Consider the following 14120-nt stretch of genomic DNA (forward strand, 5'->3'; position numbering starts at 1 on the left):
TGTCACCTTTGCCGACTTCGTTTTCGCTATATGAGATGGTGGTGCGTTACGAAGTTGTCGTAACACATGGAAATTTGACGGCTAAAAATGTAAATTAATTCAAAACAGAAAATTTAATGTTAAAAATTAAGCGAAAAATTTTTCATGATTTTGTCCTCAAATGAACAAACAAATTTTGTGACGAAAATAATTTTGGAATTCGGGCTTTTTGGTTTCTTTTCGAATTGACTGATCATCGGCGTGTACATTCAATTCATACAATTCAATTTGCGACTATAATTTCTTATTCAATTCTTCGGTATCATCATCCTGAAATATGTTGATTTAGCGATAAAATGTAAGACAAGGCAATTAGGTGTTTTCAATGGTCTTGGCTCTTGTGTTAGGGGAAAAAAATCGATCGGTTTCGAATGGCTGAAGAGTTTAACCGGCTTAAACGCCTCGAAGTATGCAAATACCATCTGCAGACCTTTAGGCGCGCAACTGATATATCGCCTAAATGTAGGCGTCATCAGAGTCATTCGGTGTATTCATCGTTGAAGAAGCACCAAACAAACCACAGTCACCCAAATTATGAAGTTTACGCTTGAAAAAACGCTATTTTGGAAGCCTGTTGGAGCGCACAACATTAATGGCACAAATGAGAGGTATTGACCAGACTAATCGGGAAAAAAAGTTTAGGAAAATCGGTTCACTGGATCATGAGTGAGGGTAAATCGTGCGACTCGACAAAATTACACCTGTCTTCCTCTTCTTAGTCCACCATCGTCCCAGTTCTCGAACTTTAGGATTTTGAAGGATTTCCAAGGTTTTTTGGGTTCCTTTCTGGACATTTGGTATTATTGAAGTTGTAGCATGTTGGTTCCCAAAATTCTAGCACCTCACGTGGTCCACCATCTGGCTGTAGCATAATTGCTTCCCAAAGTTCTAGAACCTCACCATCTTCCCAGTTCTAGAACTTCAGGATTTTGAAGAATTTTTGAGTTTTTTTTTTGGGTTCCATTCTGGACTTTCGGTATTATGTTAGTGGTGGTAGGTTGGTTCCTACGATTCCTTAATAAATTTAGCACCCCAAGAGATTTTTTTAATTTTTTTAAATTTAGCATCCAGTCGGTAAGTGGAATTCACATTTCCAAGAAAGGGGATTTTTTCCTGCAACTTCTCATAGACAACCAAAGAATTCGAACCGATCGAACAGACACAAGAGCTTCGACCATTCTTTTTTTTCTTCTTCTTTTCATTCATGTCGAATCGTGGATATTGTACGAAACGAAAACAAACAAAAACAAACAACAAAAATAATCATCGCACACTCACCAAAGTCTTTCCTGTCCAATCGAACTCGCCATCGTCCACGTATCCCTTTCGATCGAACAAATCTTGAAATAAACGACGCAAGTAATCGTAGTCTGGCGTTTCAAAGAAGTCTAATCGACGAACGTAACGTAAATAGGTTGAAAATTCCTCAGGATGGTTTTCGCATAGTACCTGGGGGGGCCGATGAGAAATATCCGATGAAAATCGCACCAGAGAAAAATCAATTGTTCCGTGTCAAGCGCTTACCTCTATCGGTGTGGCACGTTTTGTATCACCAATTTTTTGATATCTTTCCTTAAGCGTATCAGCCTTTAAACCTTGCCATGGCAGCGAACCTCGGAGAAAGTACATAAACATGTGTCCTAGTGCTTCTAAATCGTCTCGCCTCGACTGTTCTCTGCCCATGTGTGTATTTATCGACATATATCGTGCTGTTCCCGTTAATGATTTGTGTTCCCGATATGGTATATGCTTATTTGTATCTAAATCAATATATTCTTTGGCCAATCCGAAATCTGTAAATCAAGAACGTGATGGGGTTAAGTGTGCATTCTCAGAACTTTGGTGTGTCCCGTGTGACGGGTCTCATTACCAATAATGTGGATAATTTTTTCCCGTCGCGTCGATGTCCGTCCAATAAGAAAATTTTCTGGTTTCACATCTCTATAAATTAAGTGTCGACTATGAACGTATTCAATCCGATGCAACTAAAATGGATGGAAGGAAAATCATTTTGATTTTAGTGAGGGAAATTCATTAAACCGTCATTTTGTCAGGTGCGGAATGGATTGTTTGCTAATTGCAAATTTCATTCCGAACTAAAAGCTAATTCCCTTAACATGCGATTATTACCAGTAAACAACATAACAGAAATGGTTAATTTATACACAAACGATACATAAAAACAACAAGAAAAAAAGCCAACCCAAAATTAGTGTACCTATATTACCGCTATACAGCACCATGCATTGCTGGTATAAAAGCTATTTAGAGCTTTTCGTTTGTGAATACATAAATATTAGTCCAGGTGCTTATGTCACCAAAAGTGGCCCCACGGGATTTCAAATTTTTTTTTTCCTATAAAATGTTGGACTGGGTGACAGAGGAGTCAGAACTAATTTTTTTCCGGCAACGGTAAAGCAGTAGTTACGGTTATTTCACCGTTTTAACACAAAAAAAAAACTCAAAAATTAAGCAACATTTTCAATCCAATTGAAAACACGTCAATCTGACGACTATCCTCCAAAAAAACTTGGGACCCCAAAAACCTTTCTCTTTCGCAAATCAACAATTTTCTAAAGTGTCTTGTAGTTACACAAATCTTGGAACGGCGATAAAAAGAATGAATGGAAAGTGCCTAAAAGTTAGAGGGATTTTTTGTCACTTTTCCGTCATTTTGTCTTGAGTAAGGAAATACTATCAGAAGTAAAGCCAAGCGCAGAGCCGATATCTCGCCTGAATGTAGGCTAGAGCAATGGACCCTTTGCCAATGTGTAGCCTACATTAAGGCGGAAAAATATTCGTTTTTTTTATGACTTCTCTGACCTAAAATCGTTTTTTGAAAAAGTAAAACTATTAAAGCTCCAAAAATTGGTTTGTGGGTAACTTATGCCACTTGGAGAAGCCTGTGCACATTATACAAATTTACTCAACCTGCAAAGATTTCTCCAACCGTAAACCAATTTTTCCTTAAAAATTTTAACACATTTTTGCGTGCTTTAAAGGTTTTACATTTTCAAACGATAGAAGTCATCGAAACACGATCATTATTCCGCCTAAATATAGGCTACAAATTTGCAAAGGTTGTTCATTGCTCTTAAGTCTATCAATTAGGATAGGATGACCGCACCAGTCTTAGGACATTTAATCGAGTAGTTGGTTTAATTGAGTTAATTTAATTGAGTAGTTGGCCACCTATTAATTGTTCATTCATTGGTAACTGAATGAATGAATGAACCTTGAATCCGATGAGATGACATAAGCGCCCGGACTATATGTACGAAAGTAACATAAATGAAAAAAAAAGTTCGTTCGTTCGTTTTATACGAACTCGCGCACAACTGAAAACTTGAATGTCCTTTACACTTGAAACGAAAAACCGCGCTATCGTTTCAACCACACATTGTGTGTAATTCGCTTTTTAAATAGAACTTAACAAAAAATCAATAAAGCCGTGAAAATGTTGATCAAACCGTCGAAAAACAAAAATACATTTTCAGGTGACAAATTTATGAACAAAATTATAAGTTTTTTGTTTGTTTATTTATCGACTGCAGTAACCACAATATCACCGCACATTTCTGCTTTGGTTTTATTTGTTCGGCGATAGATAGTTAATACAAACAAATATCGTTCCGCTTGTCAAATTAGCGTCAGGAATGAAGTGATTTCGCTTAACGAACACATCGAAATTCAGCTACTTTGGCACGGTTTACCAAATTAGTAGGTCAGAAATACTAGGAGATTATTACTTGGTGAGAAATGAAAGGCACCAACAGATATTAGCATCACATGGAGCGACCACACGACATTCCTGAATAGGTGTAAATTCGTATACCGAGAGAATTCTTTTCACGTAAGTGAGTAAATATTTGTGGGAGCCGACGACGAGTAGGTTTCCATGAGTTGAATAAAATTTTACACGCGCCAAGACACGAAAGAATACCTAGCATCCCACGCACTATGAAGGTTAAGGGATTATAATAAATTGATTTATTAAAGAAAAAGACAGAAAGCAAAAAAATAAATAAATTGAGTTCCATTCAACAGGAAAAAGGTCATTTTCGTGCAAGCATATGAAAATTGCACCCACTCACAAAAAACAATGTTTTCGCATAATGATGCTTTCATATCACGACACGTGTAGAAAATATGTGAGCGGACTTTCAATAAGTTAGCACTCTCGTTTCGGTTCAGCATTCCGACAAGGACTTCAAACTTTTCATCCTAGTTATATAATAGAACTATTCCTCTATGAACAACGGTCACGCATGAAAAGAACCCTAGAATGCATGTTACAAAAGTAAATGGAAAATTATTAAGCTGACAGTTCGTAACTGTTAGATTGATGTTTTTCTATTGAAGTGAGCTCTATTTCCGTCTCGTTGAAATTGCCGATAAAATCGTAACTTCGAAATCGAAAAGCTCACGAAAACAAAGCAATTCTCGCACATTCAGCCTTTATGTAGTAAAATAATCTGTCCTAACAACCCTCGAAATGATTGGCGCTAGATCGTTACAACCGATACTTTCACTGCTTATGATTCCATTCCTTGAGACCCTTTAATTATCAAATTATTTTACTGTGCGAGTGGTTAGCTAATGCCATCTATGTGTACTAGGAGCGAAACTAGTAGAAGTCGTCAGGGCCTTGAGTAATTTAATTCCATAAAATTTCTAATTTCTTGAATTATTTTCTTAAATTTTGGAATTTTTTGGAATTTAATTCGTAAAAATAGGCGATGAAGTCGAATATGCCGGTTCATCCAACAATGTTTTTACCGGTAAGCCGTGTAAAAGCTCTGTACTTAACTTCACTTCAACCGATTCAATCAGCCTCTTGTGTTGTTTACAAATCTGACAATCGGCTTTGCATCTGTCTGTGGCTGAGTTGTGAACTCTCAAACGGGCAACTCAATCGAGTAGTAGACAGGGCTTATTATTCAGAATTTTAATTCCGAAGAATTCTAACAAATTCTCAAAAGTCTTAAGAATTCCTGGAAAAAATTCCGAATAATAAAGTCCTGGAAGCAGATTCTGTCTGCGGTTGAGTTTTGAACTCTCACACGGGCAAATCAATAGGATGGTGGAAAGCAGACAAGTTGGCAGGGCTTATTATTCGGAATTTTTCGAGAATTCCTAAGAACTTTTTAGAATTCTTAGGCATTTTCAAGAAGATCTTCAGGAATTTCAATTCCTAAAATTCTGAAAAATTCCATTTGCAAATTTTTAGCCTACATTTAGGCGCAAAATGTTGATTGATGATTTCTTCTGAACCAAAATCCGTTTTTGAAAAAGTAAAACCATTGAATGACGCAAAAGTGTTGCTTTTAGAAGAAAAATTGGTTTGTTGATGATAGCTTAACCCTTAACCCCCTTGGAGAAATCTTTGCAGATTGTGTAGATTTATGTAATCTGCAAAGGATTCTTCAAGTCGGTTAAGCTACACTCACGGAATTTTGAAAACCGACACATTTTCTGTTTTGTGGTTTACTAGTTCTTTGTGAATTTTGAATGTATTTTTATATGGAGAAATCAGAAACTCAAGTTAAACACAGAAACAGAAAATGTGTCGGTTTTCAAAATTCCGTGTGTGTATGACTCACAAACCAGTTTTTTTCTTTAAAAGTATCACATTTTTGCGTGCTCCAACGGTTTCACTTTTTTAAAAACGGATTTTGGTTCAGAGAAATCATCAAAAAAGCAATATTTCTCCGCCTAAATGTAGGCTACTGCAAAGGGTCCATTGCTATCTAATTTTTCATAATTTAAGAATTTAAATTCCGAATAATAAGCCCTGCAAAGTCAGCCACTACACTGCGCTATTGAGTTGTTCAACGATATGTAAACATTGTACGTACAACTAACAATTGAACATTGTATGTCCTTGTCACGAAAATAACTATCAAAGCAAGTCACCAGAAGCATTCTCATAATGCCATTCAATATCTAAATTTAGTGCGTGGATATTAATAAAAATGGAGAATTAATCAATCACCTCAATGCAGTACAGTCTATAACTATAATAAAAAACTAAATTCTAAAAATACATCCAATCCAAAGCAAGCAAGGCATCACAAAATATTGTCCTCATTACATATGTAACTTGTAAAAAAAAAGTTAAAATTCAAAACATTAAATGACCATACGACAAGTGATATAAACTAAAAATAAGTTTTTATGGAAAAACCAATGTAATTTTTAGCTACTTTTGTTCACTAAAACAAGTAAAAATTCTAGGTTAAACGGGGGGTGAAATATTTTATAAATTTTAAATAGACAGGGCGCGTGTGGTTGTCGTTATTAATAATTCGATTGATATGGTTATCGATGATTTCAATGATTGTAAGTGGAAAATGTTATGCAATCCAAAAGTAGACTAAAACTGTACATTTATGCATCAAAAACCTAATGGTAAAATTTGTAATATAATAATGAACAAGAGATGCAATCGCTTTATGGTGTTATATAATATTTGTCAGACCCTGTCGCGCACTTCAGTTTTTCACACCGTTTAAGCATTTCTTAGTCTGTCTCAGTCTGTCACACGTGATCTCTCTTCAACCCGTGTTGCAATTGATAACAGCAATGAATATAAACTACCAGGTATGGTCAAATGTCAGACCGTGGAGGACATAACTATTTCAAAAGCGTATTCAAACGCACTCATTTCAATATGATTTTGACATAAATAATGAGTGCGTTCAATGTAAATCGACTTGATGTTGAAGAATAGGCCATACCTGGAATGTATACATTCATTGCACAACGGAACACTGAAGTGAATACGAGAAGTGTACGACAGGGGGCTGAATAGTTTCTTTGTCAACAAATCATCTCTACTTACTAGTTGTATTGCTATCATTAGAACTGTCTTCAATGAAAATCGCCTGCCGCACAAATCAAACAAATCTTCCAGACTGGAAAAATGTTAAATTTAACTTTAGTCTGGTTGTGTCTTTGGTATGAATATACAACGATATTTATGGTATGCATCAAAAACAAAAAATGTGTGTCTCTGTCTCGAACGAAAATGGGGTAAATCATTTGTATCATAATTACCTTGCACCCAGCAATTCCATAACAAGTGCATTGTATTTGCCGCATGGTCCGAAATAATATACTTCGGGAATACCCTCTGCTGCACCAGAAACCGTGAATATAAAAATAAAGAAAGAAAAACGATGGACGTTCGTTTAGTTAAAACAACAAAAATTGCTTAGTGTGTGTTCGTCGTGTGAAAAATGGGGAAAAAGTTTGTTTGGAATCGATCACAATAGTAACATGATTCAGAAGGATGAAGGAAGAAACAAAACTGCACAGTATAATGGGAACTTGACGGGAGGAGTGGAGAGGACAGAGGATTGTACTCAGCTGGGAATAAGTTCGGAAACAGAGGATTCTCCGTGTGTATGAAGTGTTTCGTTTTCGTTGTGTTCATTTCAAGTTTAAATAAAAATCGCAGCATTTTACCAATCAACCTTGATGCTCACCATTCTCGACAATCATAATCTTATGATTGATTGGTGACTCTCTCTCTCTCTCTCTTTCTTTCTTTCTATCTGCATCCGCAGGTATTTTCACCATTTTTCTAATAAAATAATTCAATTAAAGACACACCGTGTCATGTCGAACAGTGATTTGTGCCACACACGTTTGATGCGGCTTTGCAAGTAATTTTCGAATCGAAAATCCGTGAATCCGTAAAAGTTTTCGTTTTTTTTTTTCGCAACGAAATTGAATTAATATTCAACAGTTGAACTACACAACGGCAAATGTTGTGCAAATCTGTTGATTTATGTGATACATTGTGTACAACAATTGACACTTTCGCCGAGCACTGATAGCATTAAATCTATAGTTGACAATCAACATTGGTCGATCGTTAGAACGTGCTGCCAAATTTTGATTGAAACGTGCACGCTTTAACAGTAAGTTACATTGGATGCTGCGAAAGTAATTCATTAAATGACGTAACGGTTCTGTGATTTATAGGTCGCACAAGTGTGTTTTTTGAACAACAAGCTCTCTTTTTGGCAAGTTTAGAGTTCGTATGTTCGAGCTGAAGGCAGAAGACATAACAGCACTTGTCGAAGAGACAGTTGACGAAAGTTGCTCAAAAATACACGAGTCAGTTTGCGAGTGTCACAAGACTGTTTCCGAATCAATAAATTTCTTTCGCAACCTCCTATGGATTCTGTTTCACTGCCTAACCCATGCGGAATTTCAATACCACAAAGGATATCATGTAAAATGAACCGAAAACATTCCTTCATGTAATGGAACATTTTCGCAGGGGGCCAACTGGCATGTAATGGTCAACTTTCGCATGGGCAGGTAATAAAACAAATAATTTCGTTATTTAATCGAAACAATTACGCAGACCAGTAGTTCCACTTACAGTAAAACACTACATACGACATCAGAATGATGAATTCGTGATCTGATACTACATTCGTCCCGGTCCGAGAAACAGGTAAAGTCATTTCGGTTACGAACGTTTAAGTGGTTTTAGTTCAAATCGCGAACATATTTCTCTTTTTCAATGTATTTGATTAGACTATCTTGAAGTACTAGCTTTGGAACTTGTTCAGAGAATATTTTAAGGGATAGAGCTAAGTGAGCCCATCTTTGGCTCTTAGCAACTTTTATTTCTTTTTAAATTGAAACCGCAAAGTAATAAAAGTAGTTTTGACATACCGTGGTCAAAATATATTATTGTGGCAGTCCCACGATATTAATTTCAAAAAGTATAGAAAAATCCTTCTTTCGATGTCACATTTCCAATGTCGTACACATCATTTATGGAAGAAAATTCTCATTTCCCCAAAGACTTTAATTTCCCAACTCCTTGTGAATTGACAACCAGAAATCTTCACCAAACTTCTAACAAAAAGACACAAGAAACCAATGTGTTGATAAGACTTGTTGTTTATCAAATTGTAATTTGATTTGGTTCATGTTCGTTGGAATTGTTTTGGTTGGATTATGTTTTATCAAAATCAAACACAGAAAAATTATTGACGCGATGTTATGTACATACAGTTTGTGGTTATGTGGCAAGTTGTTTCTAGTGGGTAAATCAAAAGCAGCAAGCATTCAATTTCAGAAAATCGCTAGCGAAACAAAATGCTTTTTCCCCGTGAAAAATTTGTGACGCCAAAAAGACGACTGGAAAAGTGTCACACCTTATGAGGCCATGGCGACACTGACAAGCTAACAAACGACCTTAGAATGATATGGCTTTCTGACGTGTGCATCTATAGCGAATTACAAGAGAAATAAAAGCTGGAAAATGTCCAAGAATGCAAGAAATTCCATATGTGAACAAATCGATCCCCCTTAATCAAAGTCGTAGAGGTAACAGAAGTCACATATCGATTTTTTAAATGTGGTAAACAGACAGCAAGTAACTATTCAAACATATGCAAACCGTGGACTGGTTTGTTGGACTACAGCCAAAAACCCGGCATTGATATCGCATGGTAGATAATTACTTGCGAAGCGAATATATCTTGGAAATAATCCTTTTCCTTTTGCATTGCCATAACGGCAGTAAGTGCAATCGGAATATATGGCAGAACATTAAAAAATTTAAAACTTTCGCTTTGTTACAATGCCTCGGGTCCGGAAAAATATTTTCGTGTGCTGGAAAAGAACTGAACAGTCAAAAGTTCAAACATCCAGTACAACGGGGAGAGATTGAAGCGAGTATGTCGTACCTGACACAATAATAATAATTTCGTCCAGTGGTGTAAGAAAGTTGTATCGATTTCGACGATAATGTTTTTGAACTAAATTTTCAGTTATCTTAATCCGAGGTCACAATCACGTTACTATGCTGTAGTTGAAACATTTTAAAACAAAAAGTTTATCGGGGGGAAGACGTAATGTCTATATTTACGTTGCTTATCAACTGCTCAACAATTTTTATTTTCATGTTCGTGAAAATAGTTAACGCTTTCTTGAACATGCAAGTTAAATTAGTTTTGTGATAAAAACACAAGTTATATGGGGGAAACTAGAGATGAAACAAGACACTTATGACCTTTCAACAGACAGCAGTTGATGGATGGAATTAGAGTTAGAGGTTATGCTTCATATCAAAATATAAGTCTCAATGTTCATTAGACTGAATGTCTTCATCTAAGACTACTAATGACAAAGAGTAATTTTAGCTACACACAGCGACGCGAATCAGATCTATTTAAGATTTTTCTTTCGTTTTTCTGTCAAGTTGGTCAGTGAAACAAGGGGGGTTTAAACTTTCTCGTCTCTTTCGCGTTGCTATGTGTAGCTCCGATTAGTCTTATGTCAAAATAGTCTTAGGTCAAATCAGTCTTTGGTCAAATCAGTCTTAGGTCAAATCAGTCTTAGGTCAAAACAGTTTTAGGTCAAATTAGTCTTAGGTCAAATCAGTCTTAGGTCAAATCACTCTTGGTAAAATCAGTCTTAGGTCTAATCAGTCTTAGGTCTAATCAGTCTTAGGTCAAATTAGTCTTAGGTCAAATCAGTCTTAGGTCAAATCACTCTTGGTCAAATCAGTCTTAGGTCAAAACAGTTTTAGGCCAAATTAGACTTAGGTGTAATTAGTCTTAAGGTCTAATTGGTCTTACGGTCTAATTGGTCTTAAGGTCTATTTGGTCTTAAGGTTTCATTAGTCTTAGGTCTAATTAGTCTTAGTTGTAAGCAGGATTGGGTCCAATTAGACTGGGATGTAATTATATTTAGGTCTAATTAGTCTTAAGTCTTTATGAAAATGAGAGAGAATAGGTAAGATGTGCAAATTGTAGCATTCTTTACGCTCACCCGGAATACAGATAATTGAAAATTACTGTAAATGCCGTCGTGGACCAGCGACCATAAATACATGATACACTACGTACAATATATAATCGCGTGAGACAAAACCCATGAAAGATAAATGACAAGTATCGACGGTGCAATCCTTGTGTAAAATTTTGTTATTTTTATGACACGGACCATTTATCAAGCAATTCATTGCAGACACTGCTCCTCTAAATTCCACCATACCCACAACAGTATTATAACTAAAAAAAACCGTAATCTTCAATTCGATGATTTTATGCACAGTGTACATCTTAAGTAGATCATTTTGTTACATTCGGATATCGTGCCACTTTGACATTGGATTACCTCGTACTTTAGAAAAATTTTTAATGCGATTTTCTCTTCCTCTCTTTATCCAATGGTACGGGACATTTTAAATGAACATACATGTCATCCCATAAGCTTCTCTTTGACGAGACAATTTTCTAATCATTTTTTTCAGTTTTGTTACGAGCAAACGGTTTTCAAAGGAAGATAAACAGACTTGGAACAGGCTTTTGAACGGGTATAATGTGACACAATGACAAGTTGCTCACATTGAAATTATTTATCTGTTTGTTGTCAGATGATCTTACTTAAAGCACAGAATGGGGAACAATTTGTCCATCGATAGAGTATGAGGTGCATTGAGGTATCGATTTAAACGTAAATGTTGCAAAAACAGTACCTAATCTGAAGGAAACAATCGGACAAATAATAATCTCGATTGTGGAGGTAATTTTCAAGATAGAAAAAATCCGTAGATAGGACATTAACTGAGGATTCAAATAAAATGAAGAAATAAAGACGTATGGGACTGTACTTAGTGATAAATCAGAGAAGCTATAATTGTGTAATACGATTAAAAACAACAAATTTCACACAAAAACTTGTCAACTCTAATGGCTTAAGTTGAAAACGATAAAAAAATTCGAGTCAAAATTGAGTTGTCTTCATTTTTAGCCCCGTACGAAGTACTGGGGGCTTATAAGATTAATATGCCGTTTGTAACACGTCGAATTGGAAGCAGACAGTAAGGGCAAAGCATTTGGTTATGTCGGCCCTTCCAGAGCTAGGGCCCTATAGGTGTTTTTCAGTCTTTCGACGATATCTACCGAAATACGCACGCAATAGCTGCTTGTGATATATCAAATGAAAGGTATTGACGAGTAGAACAAAGTTGCTGAACATTGTTTTGGGGTAGGATGCAACGTGGGCTTGTTGGGAGGGCTCAAAGGTCGTTACTCGACCCTAAGTGTTTTTTGCACATAAATCGAGTAAATCTCATCCGATTTTGCCAGATTTAGTTTTTTATGGAAGGTAATTGAATACCGAATAGAATGATGGCGAAAAAAGTTTCAAATTCGGGCCCTTGGACTAAGGCCGCTACTCGGCCCTAAGTGTTTTTTGCACATAAATCGAGTAAATCTCATCCGATTTTGCTAGATTTTGTTTCATTTGAGAGATAATTGAATGCCGAATAGAATGATGGCGAAAAAAGTTTCAAATTTGGGCCCTTGGACTAAGGCCGCTACTCGGCCCTAAGTGTTTTTTGCACATAAATCGAGTAAATCTCATCCGATTTTGCTAGTTTTTGTTTCATTTGAGAGATAATTGAATACCCAATGGAAAGTTGGCAAAAAATTTTGGATTTCTAAAATAATGTCGTAAATTGTTGGTTTTATTTGAGAGGTACTTCGTACGGGCTTTCGTAATTGCGCTATGCGCAATTTTAAAAATGAACAGTTTCAGTAAATTTGACCATGCTCATCTTGACTTGCATTTTGGTAACAGACGCATTAGAGGGTTGTAGACGTATTAGGGTTCCGGGCGTATTAAGGCTACGGACGTATTATGGTTACGGACGAAATAGGATTACGGGTCGTACGGGGCTAAGTCGCAGCAAACGCTCCTACTGTTCTGATGCCTTGTTTTACTGCTAAATTAGGAAAAAAAAGAATTTTCGTTCATTTTTCAGACTAAATAGACTTTATTGGAAAGGGAGTTTCTGGTTCAGAACGTTTGTTCATAAAATGTCAAATAAGTGTTGAACACTTCCATTACCTTATTGGAAACATTCTAATGCCCGCCATTTTGTAGCGTCACCGGCTTATGTCAAAGAATATTCAAAATGACTGTCAATCAGATGTTACAACCAACGCACCTCTTGTACCTCTCTTCATGAAACTCATTTTACTTTGACAGAAGTCGCGGATGCATTATTGATGTGGATATCAAAAGAATAATTTGATTAGGACGAAACGTAATTCATTTGCAGAATTTGATTCTCAGGAATATCTGCGTATTCAGACGCATTGCATTCTACTTTGATCACCGATCTAATTTCCAACAAATTAATTTTCCTTTCTCTTTATGGCGAATTTTTCTCTATAAAATCATTAAATTCAAAACCGGTCATAGAGTGTCCACATTCCTTTTTTTCTAGGATGAACTGTGCCTTCGAAATGTAGTAAATATAATGAGAACTAATATTTTATTTACACAAAGCGACTAAAACAATATCACGACACTATTATTTCTGTTGTTGTTTTCATTTTCAGCAAACACACACACACGCTAACAAATGTAAATTAAATTAAATTTAATAAAAACGAAACGATTAAAACAAACGTGATACCAAATAAAACGTTACAACAGTTAATGCCAACCAAATATGTGTCTCAATTTGGAACAGAGGTTTTATCAGCTGGTCCACTCATACAAAGACATTGTATTACATACACATTATATGGATTGTATAGTCACAAACACAGCTAAACCATATAAGCGCGCATAATCAGTGTAATTGCATGATTGAAACAGCTGGTAAAAGATCTGAAGCAAACTTAGAGGCAAATTCGGTTGACATTAAATGTAATTAAGAGATAAACAAAACAAAAGAAAAATCGGTGGTGTCCATGTAAATAAAATGAATGAAATGTAAGGAAAAATCAAGAAAATTATTGAAAATAGAAAATGAAAAAACTCACAATAAAAACACACAAAAATACGAATAAAAATCACATGGCCAGTAAATTTGTAATTATTCAAACAATATATCAACACGGCTTGTAAATACAGAGGCAAATACATTTTTCTCTCACTTTTGTCTGTTCAACAAAACATAAACCAACCAATTCTACAATCCCCAAAAAACACAATTTTTTTCCGAGAAACAAATCAAAATAATTTGGATTTCGAATTCTATTGTCACACGAAAAATAGTGGTTTTAAACGCACGCAATTAAGAAAGA

General features: G+C 35.8%; 1 protein-coding gene across 9 annotated transcripts in view; it reads right to left on the reverse strand.

Moving 5' to 3' along the window:
- The window catches only part of LOC119075956 (casein kinase I), a 72697-nt gene that overhangs the window by 12427 nt on the left and 46150 nt on the right, over positions 1 to 14120 (reverse strand). For 4 of the 9 annotated variants that reach the window (XM_037182526.1, XM_037182523.1, XM_037182531.1 and 1 more), the window contains exons 6-8: positions 1910 to 2024; positions 1564 to 1832; positions 1318 to 1488 (exon numbers count right to left, since the gene is read on the reverse strand). In XM_037182526.1, coding sequence (XP_037038421.1) covers positions 1318 to 1488; positions 1564 to 1832; positions 1910 to 2024 — 555 coding nt within the window. Of the gene's footprint in view, positions 1 to 139; positions 310 to 1317; positions 1489 to 1563; positions 1833 to 1909; positions 2025 to 6883; positions 6957 to 7098; positions 7178 to 14120 lie in introns of those variants that run through there. The other 5 variants (XM_037182528.1, XM_037182524.1, XM_037182527.1 and 2 more) reach the window with 3 other exon arrangements.

Source organism: Bradysia coprophila, unplaced genomic scaffold (genome assembly GCF_014529535.1).
Source record: "Bradysia coprophila strain Holo2 unplaced genomic scaffold, BU_Bcop_v1 contig_232, whole genome shotgun sequence".
Lineage (NCBI taxonomy): Eukaryota > Metazoa > Arthropoda > Insecta > Diptera > Sciaridae > Bradysia > Bradysia coprophila.